The 20,078-nt window shown below is 43.1% G+C and overlaps 1 protein-coding gene across 2 annotated transcripts in view; it reads right to left on the reverse strand.

The window, feature by feature from the left end:
* adcy8 (adenylate cyclase 8 (brain)) overlaps window positions 1–20,078 on the reverse strand; it is a 345,854-nt gene that overhangs the window by 35,437 nt on the left and 290,339 nt on the right. For both annotated transcript variants that reach the window (XM_051928959.1, XM_051928960.1), the window contains one exon: window positions 6,459–6,540. In XM_051928959.1, the coding sequence (XP_051784919.1) occupies window positions 6,459–6,540 (82 nt within the window). The remainder of the gene's footprint in view (window positions 1–6,458; window positions 6,541–20,078) is intronic.

The following is a 20,078-nucleotide window of genomic DNA, read 5'->3' on the forward strand; positions in this document are numbered from 1 at the left end:
TGAAGCCACGTCTTGTTTGAAATGGCAGAAGAGCAGGACTGTATTGATCAGCGCGTCACATTTTCGTTCAATCAAAGGCTGACGCAGGCTGAAATATGTTTATGCCTTAGTTTAGAAATTAATAACGTTAGTGTCCGTCATTTAAGAAGACGGTTAGCAAGGCTTCAGCTGTATAGGCGTCCCAATGTAAGTGATCCTGATGCTAGGAGCAAAGGTTAAGTCTCGTTTTCTCGAGATTGCGATAAAATGATTCCTTTATCTCGAGAAAACAAAGTTAGTTTTCTCGAGCTCTCAATAAAATGAGTCTGTTATCTCGAGGAGACAATTTAAAAAAATAACGATATTGCAGGTCCTCTCTCGGCTTCTGTACAGAACACAAGTAATCCTCAATACAATATAATAGTACAATAGAAATATTACAAGTACAGAGATACCCAATTTACACTTACTGTATCACCTTTCTGTACCTCTTTCACACACTTTCTACTAGCAAAGGTTGCTCCTGAAGTTTGCGCACCACACTTGGCACCATAACATCTCTTAGGACGCCGCTTCCGACAACCTGCGCGTTGAACTGTGTTTTTGCAAACACATCTACCACCTCTACATCTCCCATGCATCCTGCTTCTACGCCTTCAATTGTTACCTTGGTTGTTCCTACCTTTTACAGAAGCTCCCTCTTTTTTTTTGGATAAAAGTGTTCTTTTTTACAATTATGTCCTAATTTGTTTAATAATTATTTATGTTAATATTTTACCTGTAGGTTACTGCTATGAATTGCTAATGGGACTTTTAGGTTGAAGGAATGTTGCTGCCAAGTGTAGGCCCGTCTCTACTGCCTTTAGGGTGAACTCCAAACTTGAGTGATGTTACAGGGTGAGTGAATAGGATGAAGACAAAGGAGTAGGAGGAACGCTGAGAGTCAGCTTGAAACATGGGAAGGAGGATACCAATGATAATGGGGGTAAATGGGGGCACGTCTACCATTGGTGGTGGTCAAAAAGCAAACAGGAGGCAGGCAAGGCGCCTCAGAAATGGCAGCGCCTGAGAAGCAGGCACTCGAGATAGAAAACGGCAGGAAAGTGAGGCTGAGACACATGACGACATTGACGAAAGGTGTAGGACAAACACTGATGGTACACGTAAGCCTAAAGATTTCAAATATGAAATATTTTAAAGTGTATTGTTTTTGCCTGCCTTTGACAGCTAGGATTAAATAAATTAGGTCAAATAAATGAACACATCTAATTAAAAGCTTGGTGAATTTAAAAGGTCCTCAGTCTTGAATTAAACAAATCCTAATTGCAGACTCCTAATGCTGACTGGGAATTCGTTTTGAAATTTTGGAATCCTCAGTAACAAAAAACGCACTTGACCCAAAGGACCAAAGGCAGCCAGCAATTCAACATCTGCATGGACAATTCTGGGATTTGAACCTAGTGTGGTAAATCAGCCCAGACATCGGCAGACACCAAGACACACAAGTGCAAAACACATGCTTTCATATATAGTTCTTGCCGTTCAGCACGCAAATCACCACAAATAGGCTCAGTACCCTTCTCTCTCTTTCTCTTCTTCGTTCCTTTTCTCTATTTTGCTGCCTCTACTCCACCCTTCGCAAGCTCTGTCCTCCACCTCTTGACTCCGGCTCCCCGAAATGTAGTGAGGCGGCTCCTTTAAAAGTTCACCCGGATGTGCTCCAGGTGCTCCCTGATGATTTCTTGCAGCACTTCCTGGTGTGGCGGAAGTGCTGCATGGCCACCCGGAAGCACTCCAGATACGCCCGGATTCTCTTCCGACAGCACTTCCTGGTGTGATGGAAGTGTTGCAGCCCAGGGCTCCAGAATCTTCCAGGTGGTGTTGGCCATGGGCCCCAACAGGGTTGAGCTTCCAAGCTCCAATTCCTTGGCAAACAAGAGGTATTGCCTCTCTCCTGATCCTTCCATTCTCCAGGCGCCCGTCCACCACACTAGGAAACTAAAACTTGCTCGTCATGCCACTCCTAACTTGATTTTTAGTGAAAATATCCATCCATTTTCCAACCCGCTGAATCCAAACACAGGGTCACGGGGGTCTGCTGGAGCCAATCCCAGCCAACATAGGGCACAAGGCAGGAACCAATCCCGGGCAGGCACCGCAGGACACACATAAACACACACTAGGGCCAATTTAGAATCGCCAATCCACCTAACCTGCATGTCTTTGGACTGTGGGAGGAAACCGGAGCACCCGGAGGAAACCCACGCAGACACGGGGAGAACATGCAAACTCCATGCAGGGAGGACCCGGGAAGCGAACCCGGGTCTCTTAACTGCGAGGCAGCAGCACTACCACTGCGCCACCGTGCCGCCCATGAAAATATCCTTTGATTTAAATTTTTAAAAAGTCGGAAATGTATGTTGACCATCAAAACCACAAAACATAACACCAAGGGAAATGACGCATGTGAGTGAGAGGCTGCCAATGTTCATTAGAGCCAGCGGCTTTAAATGTCAGCAGAAGACACAATTTTGTACCCTGAACGGATTAAAACAAGTGCTGCAACCCAATTTAAAGCTTTAGTAGACAGGGATTGGATGGAAAAATGGGACTAAGCAGCCAGCGGTGGTCTCCTGAGTTTATGCTGCTATTTTCTGATATTTACGACTTGGGCATGAGCCCTGACCTACATAAGCCATAACCTTCGGGTGAGCTCTAGAAGCTGAAAGCAGCTGGCCTCACGAGTAACCCAGATAACCTAATAATCTGGCTAGTCACGTTTAAGCCAAAGCATGGAGGAGAGTGTTCTGTTAGGCAAAGTTATGTCTATTAGACAGATGTTTATTTAGAGTCATTAATCTCTGGCTTCTAAAAGACATTAAATTTGGTATACAAGCCAACATGAAAGGCGCTGTAATTGTTGATATGCTATTGCAAATACAGTCATATGAAAAAGTTTGTGAACCCCTCTCAGCCTGCATAATAATTGACTCTCCTTTCAACAAAAAAGATAACAGTGGTCTGTCTTTCATTTCCTAGAACATCTGAGTACTGCGGTGTTTTCCAAACAAAGATTTTTAGTGACGCAGTATTTAGTTGTATGAAATTAAATCAAATGTGAAAAACTGGCTGTGCAAAAATGTGGGTCCCCTTGTCATTGTGCTGATTTGAATGCCTGTCACTGCTCAATGCTGATTACTTGGTGTGATGAGCTCGTTAAGCCTTGAGCTTCACAGACAGGTGTGTCCAATCATGAGATATAAAGGGATTTAAGGTGGTCAATTACAAGTTGTGCTTCCTTTCCTTTGACTCTCCTCTGAAGAGTGACAGCATGGGATCCTCAAAGCAACACTCCAAAGATCTGAAAACAAAGATTGTTGAGTCTCCTGGTTTAGGGGAAGGCTACAAAAAGCCATCTCAGAGGTTTAAACTGTCAGTTTCAACTGTAAGGAATGGAATCAGGAAATGGAAGGCCACAGGCACAGTTGCTGTTAAACCCAGCAGGTCTGGCAGGCCAAGAAAAATACAGGAGCGACATATGAGCAGGATTGTGAGAATGGTGACAGACAACCCACAGATCACCTCCAAAGACCTGCAAGAACATCTGGCTGCAGATGGTGTATCTGGACATCGTTCTACAATTCAGCGCAATTTGCACAAAGAACATCTGTATGGCAGGGTGATGAGAAAGAAGCCCTTTCTGCACTCACGCCACAAACAGAGTCGCTTGTTGTATGCAAATGCTTATTTAGACAAGCCAGATTCATTTTGGAGCAAAGTGCTTTGGACTGATGAGACAAAAATGGAGTTATTTGGTCAGAACAAAAAGCGCTTTGCATGGCGGAAGAAGAACACCGCATTCCAAGAAAAACACCTGCTACCTACTGTTAAATTTGGTGGAGGTTCCATCATGCTGTGGGGCTGTGTGGCTAGTTCAGGGACTGGGGCCCTTGTTAAAGTCGAGGGTCGGATGAATTCAACCTCCATCAAAGTTAGAACATTAACCAAAAGTCAAAGGGAAGAATCTTTATATTGAAAAGTGAAAAACAAAAGATCTTGTAGAAGCACAAATGCAAGGATTTTGTCAAAAATGTGCTATTTAGAATTTTTAATTGATGTTTGTGTGTTGAATACAACATTCCAGCACTCCACTTGAGGGGTTTTTAAGGTGAGGAATCTAATTTTGAGATCTGTTTATTGGTCTTAGGTATTACATTTTGTATTGTACGTTACTTTGTCCCGTCTTCACCACCATTTGTTTCTCCCGTCATTAGATCAGAAACCCACATTGTTAGGGATGTCTCTGAAAAAGTTGGTGACATCCTGATTACAACCGAACAAGCTGAAAGGTCTTCCTTCGGAGCTGTTTTTCATTCAAGTTTGCAGATATTAAACCCTGTTCAACAAATGTATTGTCAAAACTAGTTACTCAACAGTCTTATTTAATGCTGACATTTTGCTTGTTATTTTTTGATGTTGATTTTTACCTGTTGTTACTACTCATGTAGGATGGAGTTGTGGCTGTGAGGCTAGGGATCTGCGCCAGCAATCGGAAGGTTGCCGGTTCGAATCTCATTAACACCAGATGTGACTCTACTCTGTTGGGCCCTTAACTTGCAGTTTGCTCCTTCCTGGGTATGACGTTAATCTGCACCCAGGGAAAACTTGAGGGTTGGTGTCAGGATTGGCACTCCAGCCATTGTAAAAAAAACACACACTGTTCCAGTGTGGTGCAGAGGTGTCATCCATTTCACGGCTGCACTCGGGTCTCAATCCGGGGGGGTTCACTGTGTGGTGGGTGCGCATGCTCCCTTACCTCTCTCTCTTACTATTCACAAGCACTATTTCTCGATCTCTAGGCTGCAACCCCTTTTCTGGCTTCTAACTACATCTTATCGTATAAGACACATGATATTTTATATGGTATTCCACAAGGCTCTATCCTGTGTCCGCTGCTCTTTTCGATCTACATGCTTCCGTTAGGTCAGATTATCTCGGGGCATAACGTGAGCTACCACAGCTATGCTGATGACACGCAGCTGTATTTATCAATAGCACCTGATGACCCCGACTCTGTTGTTTCACTAACACAATGTTAGTGAATGAGTGGATGAGTAGTCATTTTCTCAAGCTAAATAAAGAGAAAACTGAAATTTTAGTGATAGGCAATAATGGATATAATGAGGTTATTAGAAATAAACTTGATGCATTAGGATTAAAAGTCAAGACGGAGGTAAAGAATTTAGGGGTAACTGTTGACTGTGAGGGCGGCACGGTGGTGCAGTGGGTAGCACTTCTGCCTCGCAGTTGGGAGACCTGGGGACCTGGGTTCGCTTCCCGGGTCCTCCCTGCGTGGAGTTTGCATGTTCTCCCCGTGTCTGCGTGGGTTTCCTCCGGGCGCTCCGGTTTCCTCCCACAGTCCAAAGACATGCAGGTTAGGTGGATTGGCGATTCTAAATTGGCCCTAGTGTGTGCTTGGTGTGTGGGTGTGTCCTGCGGTGGGTTGGCACCCTGCCCTGGATTGGTTCCTGCCTTGTGCCCTGTGTTGGCTGGGATTGGCTCCAGCAGACCCCCGTGACCCTGTGTTCGGATTCAGCAGATTGGAAAATGGATGGATGGATGGATAATCTGCTGATCATAACAGTTGAAGGATAAAGGGACTTGTAAGCCCTTAGAAAGTTCATGTTTAATGTTAAATTCATTTAGTGTTTTCTTAATTTCTATAGTATATCAGTTTCTTATAGCTCCCTAGAATATGGTATAGCCTTCTACCCCCTGTAAGTTAACTTGAGATAGAACTTTCTTGGCTATTATAGAAGAGAGTGTTAATTAAGGCAGTGAGGAAATACAGTAGTCCTACTGCTAGCATGGACTCTTAGATATGACTGCAAATAGAATAGAAGATGGCATGCGGTTTTCTGACCGTGTTTAACGTGTCTAATGTGTTTAACTTGCTTAACATGCCTCAAACATGACTGTATGACCAAACTTAAAGAGTGAAGCCTGAAACTTATAAGCCTTAAACAGAACTTTTCTTTAATACCAATTGTTTCCCTATTTTTGTGTGAACCGTTTTGCCTTGAAATTTTACTAAAACCTTTAAAATGAAGATTTTTGGTCTGTGGAATTATTTGAATGCGCTGGTGCTTGAATCATCCTTTGAAGTAAACTAAGAGCTGCAGAACTTTGGTAAATTTGGAAAAATACAGCTACAAGACCAGAAGATGAGATCTTTGTCAGGAACCGTAGCCACAGTTTGTTACCAAAAAGACAGATCAACGGAGCGTCACACCCATAACAGACGTTCTAAACACAAGATTGTAACAGAAGAAAGTAAATTTGTATCCGTAGTCTCGGATAATCAGAAAGTGCGCAGGGATAACTTTTGTTCCTCATATAACATTAATTCTTTTTCACCCTGGAGGAAACATTAAATGTTAAGATTTGTTTTATTCAAAAGACTGAAATAATGAATTTACCTGTTGGCCATGATAAAACACCGCTAATAGAAACATTGCCATCAGCAAGAGGGACGTCTCCTTGGTACCCAAAAAGTCTTTGCTGAAAATAAAGAGAAAAAAGAGAAATTTACAAAAAAATATTACAAAAATAAAGTCAATTGAAAAGATGGCACATCACAAATATTTTTAATAATAAAATGCATTGCATTTGTCATTCCAGCAGAAGTTGCATCACAAACATTAACACTGCTTTTATAATCCCATACCAAACAGCATATAACAGGTATATGTACTGCATTTATCATTCTGACAGATGGTGCATCACAAACATTTGTAGTAATAAAATGCATTGCATTTGTCATTCGAATAGATGGCGCTTCACAAACATTAACACTGCTTTTATGAATCCAATACCAAGTGGCATATAATAGAGATATATGACTTGAATTTGTCATTCCAATAAATGGCACCTCACAAACATTTTTCATAATAAAATTCATTGCATTTATCATTCCAACAGATGATGCATCACAAACATTAACACTGCTTTTATAATCCCATACCAAACAGCATATAACAGAGGTATATGTACTGCATTTATCATTTCGACAGATGGTGCATCACAAACATTTTTAATAATAAAATGCATTGCATTTGTCATTCAAATAGATGTTGCTTCATAAACATTAACACTGTTTTTATGAATCCAATACCAAATGGCATATAATAGAGTTGAATTTGTCATTCCAACAGATGGCATCTCACAAACATTTGTAGTAACGAAATGTGTTGTATTTGTTATTCCAAGACAAACAGTAACATGAATCCCATATCAAGTGACATATAACAGAAATGTATCCATAGCATGGTTGCACTGAAAACGTTACAGCTAAGGCCTACGTTGATTGTTTAAATTTCAAACTTTCTTAGACAGATACCACAGCTATGCTATATATATCTATTGTCACACACGTTTGAGTAGGAGGCATCTAAAGGGCCTGAGAAATTGTAATAAAACATCTGACCAAGGGATAGCAGAATGCACTGACTGTTTTTCTCAGTTCCCTACAGACCTTTCATGAGAAATCCTGCAAGGTTCCAGCGTATCAGGAGACATCACTTCCGGTGCCGGGCCCTTGGCTGACATCACTTCCGGCACTGGGCCCTTCCGGCCCTTTTGGTGACGTCACTTCCTATATGGGCCTTTAAAGCCTCCATCTTTGTCTTTTGTGATCAGTTCAGTTTTGAACTTTTGCAGCCGGGAAAAAAATATAAGGTGGCTGCCCCAAATCTTTATGATGTCTCGAACTCTTTATTATCACTATATATATATATATGTGTGTGTGTTTGTGCGTATAAAATGCTATGGTTGTCTCCGTCTGTCACCTGATTACTTGCAAACCAGCAGGGATAGAACGTTGACTTTTGTCTTAATCCAAAGCTTATGACTTGATATGTTCTGGAAATCCAAAAAAGTTTATCTAGTGACAACCTAGTGGCCATGACCATGACCATGATCATGATCAAAAGCTTATGATGTGATGCGAGACGGGGAAGCAAAAAATGTGGGTAGTGGCAACCTCTGTAAAGTTATCTAAGGTTTGCATCTTTCTTACAGCCAATTGCTCAAGTGGGTGATACGGCAGAAAGGTAAAGGACGGTGGTGACATTTTCAGAGCTGAAGCCTTATTGAGGCCACCCGTGCGAAGATGAAGAAGAACAAAATCGCCATCTGCTGAGCATCAGATACGGGATACAGAATGCACACGCGACAAAGTCAGACTGACCTGTGAGCCTGTCCTTACACCAAAGTTACCATTATGATCTCAAAATATAGTGCTACTGCTATGATTTGCAATCCTCTTTGGTTTTTCCTGGGTTTTTATTTATAAGGTAAAATCAAAACTGTTTTTTTAACCCAAGAACTCTAATTATGCTTTTAGTTATTAACCATCATTTCTGATCCCGTTCTCTCTCATTAGTCTGAAAGTTTAGCATGCTTTGTTGCCATGGCAATTTCCCATGATTCTTTGGGGAGTGTGTGATTGGAGAGCAGGCTGGTCAGATGACTTGCCCATGGTCACAGAGTGTCAGTACTGGGATTAGAACCCACCAAGGGACGCAATTTCTCAATTGTCCTGAAATGAACAGAATAATACAGTTTATTCCTAAGATAAGAGTAACAGAAGATGGAGATATGCAAGTGACGTCTGTGCTGCCAAGGACGCTAAAGAACAACACAACAACGTAAATCTGAGTGAGCTTGGTTCGATCCTTTTTTTCTTTTTCTCTCTCTCTCTCCTATAGAAAGTGGCACTAAACTATTTCCTTAATTCTTATCTGAAAAATTTGCCCCAGGAGACATCATTCATTCAGGGCCAGCTCTTAAATGTTCTTGCCCGACTTTTGGTCTTTCAGCCAACTTCGATGGATCAGCCTTTATCTAGTTATCAAGGCTCTCAGCGCCAGCACTTTGATTTTTTTTCACAGCTTGTCTGCCCTCACTTACCTACCTAACAGCTCCTATGTGTGTGTGTGTGTGTGTGTGTGTGTGTGTGTGTGTCAGACACTGTTTGAATCTTTAATTATGATATTTACGGAACAAACTATACAGGCAAACGGCAAAAGAAAGTTAGGCATTTAGAGCAAAAATGCAAATACTTCTAAAAGTATTTAACCAGCCAAGACTGGCACACATCACTGGTTTTTTCAGATCGCTTCACTGGCTCCATAAAGAAGCAAATACAAATCCTTGATGCTGATCTGCTGAGTGGTCGGTAGATTGGCACCTCCAAATCACTGAGCTCAGGTGTTTCATTGCTAACACGTGCATGAAATCAAACGCAGAGCCATGTAATTTCCATTGGCAGTAGAATGGGTCGTACTGAAGTGGCTTTAAATGTGGCACGAATGCCATTTTTAAATTTAGCCAGTCATGTATGGACCAGACCAGAATGGACTCACAAAGTGTGCCTAGAGATAATTGCACCCCTTTATTATTTTTCCATCCATCCATTATCCAACCTGCTATATCCCAACCACCGGGTCACAGGGGTCTGCTGGAGCCAATCCCAGCCAACACAGGGTGCAAGGCAGGGAACAAACCCCAGGCAGGGTGCCAGCCCACTGCAGGGCACACGCACACACACACACACACACTAGGGCCAATTTAGAATTGCCAATCCACCTACTCTGCATGTCTTTGGACTGTGGGAGGAAACCCACGCAGACACGGGGAGAACATGCAGACTCCATGCAGGGAGGACCCGGGAAGCGAACTCGGGTCTCCTAACTGCGAGGCAGCAGCGCTACCCACTGCACCACCGTGCCACCCTCTTTATTATTTTTCCCCGTAAATATTTGTTTAAAGTTTAACCACTCACTGGATAAAGTGTAACTGGAGCATACAATGCCCACTGCCAACCCACAGCTTTTTAAACTAAAACCATTCCGACAGCAAACCGACTAAACGCTGTGGTCTGTTTCAGCATCTCACCTTGAGTTTTGTGGGTGGAACCCCAAGAGGCGGGTTCAACATGATGTCATCACTGAAGGACCGCCCTCGGCCTATGTGTTTGACAGTGGGAAGCCCAGCCTTTAGCAGTACATTGATCACTATTGGAGTTGTGAGCATGGCTTCTTTTTGTTAAGTCTGTTTTTTGGATTTTTTGTCTGTGTTTTGGGATTTATTGAATTTTAGATTGGATTGATTTGCTTTGAAGTGTCACTCTTTTGTGCCCTTATTTTGCATTTTAAGCATTTTGTGCTTTTTCTGTGATTTCAAATAAGTTTTTACTTTGGCCTTTTCCTTCAAAGCCAGAGTTGTTTATGGTTCCTCTCCCTTGAATGCATTTTTGATATTTTTGTGTATTTTGGGACATTTCAGGAAATGTATCTAGTGGTTATCTCTGTCTCGGATTAGCATGAATATATCGCTCCTGCTGGCAAAATATAATACTTAGCATGATGAGAAAAGTCGCAAAATAAACCGGAATGTTCACGCAAATTCTAGAATAAAACCCGATCTAAATCCGTTAAGTAGTTCTCTCGTTTGCTAGCTAAGCGGACGTAAGGAGGCTGGTGCGTGAGTGAGGAAGGCCCCGCCTGCTGCATCTCTCTCGAATCCGAGCCAATAAATCGGTACCGCAAGCAAACTATGATACTTAGTGAGACGAGAGAAGTCCCGAAATCAACCAGAATGTTCAAGCAAATTCTAGAAAAAACCCAATCTAAATCCGTTAAGTAGTTCTCTCGTTTGCTAGCTAAGTGGAGGTAAGGAAAGCCCCGAGGCTGGTGTGTGAGTGAGGAGTGCCCCGCCACCCTCCCCTCAGCCTGCTGTATCTCTCTCAAATCCACGCCAATAAATCGGTACCGCAAGTGAACTATGATACATAGTACTGATACTATGATACTATGATACTCAACCGGAATCTTCAAGCAAATTATAAAAAAAAATTCGATCTAAATCCGTTAAGTAGCTATCTCATGAAAAGCAGACAGACATACAGACAGACAGATGTTGGATTTTACGTAAATATATTGTGACTGCAGCTGCCCCCTCTTAAACAGTTTTTCAATGGGAAATAAATCCACTGAACAGGATCATCTCCAGACAGAGGAGCAGCTTCAGCAACAGACTTCTGTCACCGTCCTGCTCCACTGACAGACTAAGGAGATCGTTCCTGAGCCACACTATGCGACTCTTCAATTCCACCCTAGGGGTGGGGGTTGTAAACGTTAACATTTAACATTATACAAAGTTATTGTCTGTTTTTTTTACCTGCATTATTATCAATCTTTAATTTAATATTGTTTATTGTATCAGTATGCTGCTGCTGGAGAAAGTGAATGGGATTAATAAAGTATCTATCTATCTATCTATCTATCTATCTATCTATCTATCTATCTATCTATCTATCTATCTATCTATCTATCTATCTATCTATCTATCTATCTATCTATCTATCTATCTATCTATCTATCTATCTAAACACGCTCTTCAGCTCCTCTTTGTGGGATCAGCAGGTTTGCTGGCGTGCCTCGTGATGTGCTCCAAACATTTAAAAGACGTTGCCGCGGCCATCCTGTGTCTCCCTCTCCTGTCTCTATTCCCCCAGACTCCCTCTGCTCCGGCTGCTGCTTCCGAGCCACTGTACCCCCTTGATGAAGAAGACTTTGTGTTCTTTTGAGCAGGAATTGGGGCCAATGCGTCAAGTTTGACAGTCTCCTTGCGAGGCCCGATCACCTGTGAAAGAGACTTGTGTTTGGATCTGCCTGAACAGCAATAAAGTTTCTACTCCTTGGGAAACCTTCCGTACTCTGCTGTGCAACTTTGTGACCCAAGCTTGACAATATAGATGTACATTTTCCGATGTGTGTAGGTTAACACTAGAATTACCAGAGCCTACGAGAAAACTTGTAAATCCGGCCCACCTCAAATCAGTTCGCACCTCTCCCTCAGCGTCTTTTGTCCTGTAAATGTGCTGATCAAGGCAAGCAGCAAGCAGCCTGCTATTCCATACCCCCCATCGTCGCAGAATGTGCACAAAGTTCTCCCAGCTCATGCCTTGATTGATTATCTGGGAGTGAAGTGCTGGAGTTTTAGAGTGGAAATAATAGATCGTTATTTGGAACACACGCATTTCCTGTTTATTCCGTTTCTACAGTAATCTGTGTAAACACATTGTTAAAACAGAAACTCCAGCACTTCACTCCCCGATAATCAATCAAGGCATGAGCTGGGAGAACTTTGTGCACGTTCTGCGACAATGGGGGGATGGAATACCAGGCTGCTTGCTGCTTGTCTTAATCGGCACATTTACAGGACAAAAGACGCTGAGGGAGAGGTGCAAATGGATTTAAGGTGGGCCAGATTTGCGAGTTTTCTCGTAGGCTCTGGTAATTCTAGTGTTAAAGGGAATTGCCTGATGTCCCATGTACTTTGTAGGTGGTTCCCCAAGGGGTGGGACCACCTGACAATCACTGCCAGGAACAACCCTCAACCATATTTATGGGCGGGCCTTCCATAGTTCTTGGAGGTTCATTTCGAACGTCGAGAGGGAGTGGAGTGTTTTCTTGTGTTACTCTGCTTGTGCTATTGCCTTTTGTGAGTTCTGGATTTTTTTGAACTTGTGCTCCATTTCTGACTAGGATTCTTGCATTCTGTTTTGGGGACTTTGTTCATTCTGGATTGCCTTGCCTTTTCAGACAATTTCTTGTGCTCTTCAGATTGTCATCGAATAAACCTTTCATTTTTTTATATGATTTGTTTTGAGCCTTTGGGTTTCTAGATGGGGTCTTTGACAGTGCCACCCTAAGAGTGGGCAAATTTTTGAAAACATTGTAGGACTCCATCCGCTCACGACAAGATCAGTCTAGATGAGAACAGGCCATTCAGCCCAACAAAGCTTGCCAGTTTTATCCACTTAATTCTTGTTAAATAACATCAAGTCGAGTTTTGAAGGCTCAGCTCTTTTCGTCTTTCCTCATAACTCGTCCCCTGAAGCCCTGGAATCAGCCTAGTCGCTCTTCTCTGGACCTTCTCTAGTGCTGCTATGTCCTTTTTGTACCCTGGCGACTAAAACTACACACAGGACTCCAGATGAGGCCTCACCAGTGTGTTATAAAGACTTGAGCAGAACCTCCTGTGACTTGTACTCCACACATCAAGGCGCTATATAACCTGACATTCTGTTAGCCTTCTTAATGACTTCTGAACACTGTCTGGCAGTTGATAGCAACTCCTAAGACTACGACCCCTAAGTCCTTCTCCTAAGGATTCCAGATCTGGATGTTTCTAGAATAGTCAGAAATCTTACCCAACAAGAAAATGAATACATTATTCATGTCTGTTTAATTATGCAAAAATGTAATTTGTTGACTCCATCATCTTGCTCCATGTGTTTGTTTTTTTTTCCCCGATTTTGGAATAATTCTTTTTTTTTTTTAATTTTCTCACACATTTTGCAATGCTGGACAGCATTTACATTTTTACAATGTACCAAACAGGGCTTGTAACTGCAATTCATCATGCTGCCATTCCGCAGCTGTTATCAGAACCTAAAAATATCCCCAGAAGCCATCCTCACTGCCGGTAAGATTAGACATTTTTCTTTCGTTGGTCTCCAGTCGTGTTTTTGTTTGTGACCTCTCTCTGTCTTCCCAGCAGTGGCGTTGCTGTGGTGTGTGCATGCAGACAAACCATTTATCTGGTGGGGTTTGAGGGAGGCTCCTTCAGACCCTTCATAAAGCATGCCGGACATGTCCACACCTGAACGCAACGCCTACCTTCACAGTACAGTGGGTTTGGATAATGGTCGGCTGCTGTGCTTGGTAATAAATGGACTAATGGAGCTTACTATTCTTCAATGTTCTGACGGTTGCTGCAGCATTCATCACTCACTCGGGACATTTTTCAATTATAGCATGCAGATGGTGACGGAGGACTTTGTGATGGATGGCAGTTGTGTAAGTCGATGCTCTACAGCTGCCCCCTGAATGTCACAATATTATAATATTGGGTACATATTAAAAAAATGACAATCTGTATGCTCTTCTGATCGTATTTACATGTATTAAGATGACTTTATTGAACACGGCCATTTTGAATTTGAAGTGCTGGCAGGCGGGGGGTGGAGGGGGGGATGGAGGGGAGAAAAACAAACTAAGATGAGGCTGGCAGGAATTTGGCAGGTTTTACCACAACATGAGAACATCAGAAAGATTTAGATGAGAACAGACCATTCAGCCCAACAAAGCTTGCCAGTCCTGTCCACTTTATTCCACCAAAACAACATCAAGTCGAGTTATGGAAGGACCCAAAAGTCTGACTGTCCACCACACTACTTGGTCGCATATTCCACATATCTGTGGTTCTCTGTGTGAAGAAGAACCTCCTAAGGTTTGTGTGAAATTTACCCTTAACAAGTTTTCAACTGTGCCCCCGTGTTCTTGATGGACTCATTTTAAAGTCACCGTCTCGATCCACTGGGATAATTCCCTTCATAATTTTAAACACTTCAGTTGTCTCCTCTTCATCTCATTTAGCTTAAGCAGAAAATGCTCCACTCACTCAATTATAGTTCTGGAATCTGCCAAGTCACTCTCCTCTGGACTTTTCACATTTTTGTAACACTGAGATCAGAATTCATCCGTCCATCCATCTTCTGCCACCTATCCAGGTCCATGTTGCAGCAGCAGCTGTCTTAACAATGATCCTCAGACATCCATTTTCACTCTGCCACCTCCTCCAACTCCTATCTATCTATCTATCTATCTATCTATCTATCTATCTATCTATCTATCTATCTATCTATCTATCTATCTATCTATCTATCTATCTATCTATCTATCTATCTATTATATAGTGCCTTTCACCTATCTATCTATCTATCTATCTATCTATCTATCTATCTATCTATCTATCTATCTATCTATCTATCTATCTATCTATCTATCTATCTATCTATTATATAGTGCCTTTCACCTATCTATCTATCTATCTATCTATCTATCTATCTATCTATCTATCTATCTATCTATCTATCTATCTATCTATCTATCTATCATATAGTGCCTTTCATATCTATCTATCTATCTATCTAGTGCCTTTCATATCTATCTATCTATCTATCTATCTATCTATCTATCTATCTATCTATCTATCTATCTATCTATCTATCTAGTGCCTTTCATATCTATCTATCTATCTATCTATCTATCTATCTATCTATCTATCTATCTATCTATCTATCTATCTATCTATCTATCTATCTATCTATCTATCTATTATATAGTGCCTTTCACCTATCTATCTATCTATCTATCTATCTATCTATCTATCTATCTATCTATCTATCTATCTATCTATCTATCTATCTATCTATCTATCATATAGTGCCTTTCATATCTATCTATCTATCTATCAGTTATATATTGCCTTTCATATCTATCTATCTATCTATCTATCTATCTATCTATCTATCTATCTATCTATCTATCTATCTATCTATCTATCTATCTATCTATCTATCTATCTATCTATCTATCTATCTATCTATCTATCGATCTATCTAAGGGAGGGCACCGATATTCAATATAGTCCATGTATAAGACCATGCTATCGGATATCAAAGGGGGACACCCTCCTGCTTTTCAGCATTGGTGGAGTTCTGCCAGTTCACTTTTTCTAGTTCAGCCCCTGGTTAACTCTTAGACAATTCTCCAAGTTTTCCACCCGAGTCCATGTCAGAGAAACTCAGAGTATATTAAGGAGGCCCTCAAGGATTTAGGAAGCCATTAACACCCGTAACTCTGGAGACGTGACCCTTGTGGCACCCGGACGGGGCTCACGCCCAGCCGGGACGCCCAAGAGGACATGAGGAGGGCTCATTCCTCCTCCAGAACGTGAGGGGGCGTCCGCCCTGGTTGTATTGGGGGCCACGGGTACAGATCTTGGAAGCTCTACCCTGTAGGGGCCCATGGTCACCGCCAGGGGGTGCCCTGATGCCTTGGGGACCCTGGACCCCAGCACTTCCGGGTGTGGGAAGAGAAGAAGAGACACCCGGAGTGCTTCCGAGTACACAGCTGACACTTCCGCCACACAGGGGAGTGCCGGTGGAAGATTGCCGGGGAGCACCTGGAGCACACCCGGGTGTGTATAAAAGGGGCCGCCTCCCTCCAGTCAGGGACAAGAATTGGGAGGAAGGAAGATGATGTCGGGAGGACGGCAAGGAGGCGGGCTGAAGAGAGAGAAGGCATTGTGTTGTGGCCAGGACTTTGGGACCTTTGGGGTTTGTGAGCACAGTAAGACTGTACATAATAATGTAAATAAACGTGTGGTGGGTGACATGAGCGTGTCTGCCTGTCTGTGTCCGAGCCAGTTTCCACATCCTTCAATGCTAAGTACAGTGTAGTTTTATCTAAGAGTCTGTAAAACGTTCCATTATGGCGCACACCACAACACCATCGTGCCTTACTGATGTGGAATAGCGGCTACGGTATGGGCCTGCAGAGCCCAATGTTCTCAGATGACGCTTTGGCACCGTGTAAACCTAAGCAAGTCGTTTTCAAGTGCTTGGATGAGCCACAGTGGATGAACACGTTTCATTGTCCGACCTGTTCCCCGATTCCCTGTTGTATCATTAAGTCCATGTCAGGCCTGCGATGCGGAGCAAGGACAGTCTACTTTATGTTATAAAGCAGAAAACGGCACCCAGGTAAGCTGTAAAGTCACAAAAACAAGAGTCAGAACACCAAATTCCCGAATGCGAGTAACATGTACTACAAAATAAAATAAGCACACCGTGCAACCGTGAAGTTGACTCTAGCAACGAGAGACCATTAGCCTCTGCTTAAAGAGGATGGATGCAATGAAAATCTCGGCCCTCAAGGACAGAGTTGAGTAGTCTTGATTTAGACAAGCTGACACGAAGGTCACTAAATGTGCTGCAGGAGCAAACAAACCCTTAGCAACAGAGCATTAAGTGCTTCCCGGCTGTAACAGCTGCTTGCTTTGCAGTGGTCTTCTGTTCCCCGGTGCTTTTTGTGTCATTTGTTCCGGCATCTGAGAACAATGAAAATGATTGGAGGCATCGCATGGATGATGAAGAAGAAGAGCTGTGCAGGAAAGAAGAGAGCTTTTCTTTAAATGTTTAAAAGTGGGGTTTAGCGTTAAATAAGGACTTTCACACTGAGCCCCCCCCCACCCCAAACCCAAGACAGAGTAATGCCCAATACAGTCCTGGGGTCAAATAAAAGACTTTTTATTACACACAGTACCTTAGGTCAGGGGTCACCAGCTCCGGTCCTGCAGGACCACCGTGGCTGCAGGTTTTCATTCTCACCCTTTTCTTAATGAGTGACCGGATTTTGCTGCTAATTAACTTATTTTGAACTAATTGTAATTGGCTTGCTCTTGAAGACTCAGACCCCTCAGTTGTTTCTTTTTCTTTAATTAGCAGCCAAACAATAATGAGATATAAAATGAGCCAAAACCACTGGTGTCCATCATAAAATATCTGAAAATAATGAACGATGCAAGTTCGATCTGCTCAGGTCCACAAAACATTTGAACAGAAAAGAGAAAATCAACAATTACAGAAGAGGAGCAACAAGCCATGGAATTAAAGAACGGGTTTAATTAATGACGAGAATCGGCGCCTCATTAAGCAGCTGGTTGGAGTGAAATTGATTGGAGTTGGAGGCCCTGACTTAGCTGGTCTTCTGATGGCTCCCTCACTTCACGTTTCATTTCTGTTTGGGTGCCATTTAAGGAAAGAAATGAAGCAATTCAGAGGAACAAATCTTAAAGAAAGCAATTCAATTAAAATGAATTATCAAGAGGCGGCACGGTGGCGCAGTGGTAGTGCTGCTGACTCGCAGTTAGGAGACCTGGGTTTGCTTCCCGGGTCCACCCTGCGTGGAGTTTGCATGTTCTCCCCGTGTCTGCGTGGGTTTCCTCCGGGCGCTCTGGTTTCCTCCCACAGTCCAAAGACATGCAGGTTAGGTGGATTGGTGATTCTAAATTGGCCCTAGTGTGTGCCTGGTGTGTGTCCTGCGGTGGGTTGGCACCCTGCCCGGGATTGGTTCCCTGCCTTGTGCCCTGTGTTGGCTGGGATTGGCTCCGGCAGACCCCCGTGACCCTGTGTTCGGATTCAGCGGGTTGGAAAATGGATGGATGAATTATCAAGAAGTTAATTAGCAGCACAAACAGGGCACTCATTAAAAAAAGGGTTAGAATGAAAACCTGCAGCCATGGTTGTCCTCCATGAACTGGACTTGGTGACCCCTGCCTTAGACAATACTCACAGCCAGCAATTACTGTATATACTCGCGTTTAAGTTCTCCTGCGTATAAGTCGGGACTTGACTTTATAATTTCTGGTATTTTATAATGTCAGTCGTATAAGTTGAATGCGGAAAACTCACGCTATTGGTCCAAGAGATTACGATATGCTAACGCCCACCTGAGAGAGGAACCACGGAGCACACGGCCTTTTATTTCTATGTATTGTGCCTACGTGACCACACGGTAATACCTGAAGTATTCCAAAGCAACATTTGCACTGTTTTGTGTATCTCACCCCCTCATACACCGTTATCGTAAGAGCATCCCTTATCTACGATGGAGCGTTTGATCAGAAGAAAATATGAAGCTGGTTTTAAATGTAAAGTCGTTGAAGTGGCGAAAGAAATTGGTAACTGCGCTGCTGCAACAAAATTCGATGAGTCTGAGAAACTGGTGCGAGATTGGAGGAGGCAAGAATTTATCCATCCATTCATTTTTCAACCCGCTGAATCCGAACACAGGGGTCACGGGGATCTGCTGGAGCCAATCCCAGCCAACACAGGGCGCAAGGCAGGAAACAAACCCCGGGCAGGGCGCCAGCCCACCACAGGGCACACACACACACCAAGCACACACTAGGGACAATTTAGGATCTCCAATCTACCTAACCTGCATGTCTTTGGACTGTGGGAGGAAAACCACGCAGATACGGGGAGAACATGCAAACTCCATGCAGGGAGGACCCGGGAAGCGAACCCAGGTCTCCTAACTGCGAGGCAGCAGCACTATCACTGCGCCACCGTGCTGCCCGAAGCAAGAGTTTAAGTGTCGTATTTTTGAACAGGCGTATAAGTCAGCATCTGATTTTATGATTGATTTTTCAAGTATATACGGTACACGACCTCAAGACAAGCTGAATCTTTTCTCTACTTCTGACCTGCTAGAAACTGTCGCCTCCAGGAAAGTGAGTCGGGGGTGGGGTTGGTTGGTGGCATCAGGCCCCTTTTTAAGCAAGAACGCTTCCTATGCTATGGTGCATTCTATTGAAAGCACTTCTGGGTCATGTGGGAACCAGGGTGGTCCTCCCTCGACCGTACCGACTAACGACACCCAACGAACCCTGACAGGCCTGCACTTCTGGACTCCCATGCACCCCCTATCCAAACTGGGACCCCTCGAGAGGACCACTGCCACTTGTCGTATGGGGAAAGGAGCTGCTTATGTCCTACGGGTTCTGCTAGTCCATCCCTTATATCTTTCCCTGGTGGGAAGAAGTCATTTTCTCTTCCAGCCTGGGGGGCCCATGTGTTCTCCATGGCACTTACACCTTTTATGTTATCAGAAAAATGTGCCTTGTCTGGAACATGAGAGCATTAGAATATGAGAAAAATGATGACGAGAGCAGGCCATTCAGTCCAACAAAGCTGGAAAGTCCTATCCACTTAATTCCTCCAAAATAACATCAAGTCGAGTTTTGAAGGTCCCTAAAGTCCTGCTGTCTACCTCATTACTTGGTCGCTTATTCCACCTGTCTGTGATTCTCTCTGTGAAGAAAACTTGTTGTTTTGTGCGAAATTTACCCTTAACAAACTTCCAATGGTGTCCTTGTGTTCTCATTGAACTCATTTTAAAGTCACAGTCTTGATCCACTGGACTAATTCCTTTCATAATTTAAATACTTCAATCCAATCACTTCTTAATCTCCTTTGGCCTGAACTGAAAAGGTTCAAGTCACTTGATTATTCATTATAACTCATCCCCTGCAGTCCTGGAATCAGCCTAGTTGCTCTCCTCTGGACTTTCTCTAGTGCTGCTCTCTCTTTTTTGTAACTTCTTCTTCTTTTGGCTGCT

The sequence above is a fragment of the Erpetoichthys calabaricus genome, chromosome 6 (assembly GCF_900747795.2).
Source record: "Erpetoichthys calabaricus chromosome 6, fErpCal1.3, whole genome shotgun sequence".
Classification (NCBI taxonomy): domain Eukaryota; kingdom Metazoa; phylum Chordata; class Cladistia; order Polypteriformes; family Polypteridae; genus Erpetoichthys; species Erpetoichthys calabaricus.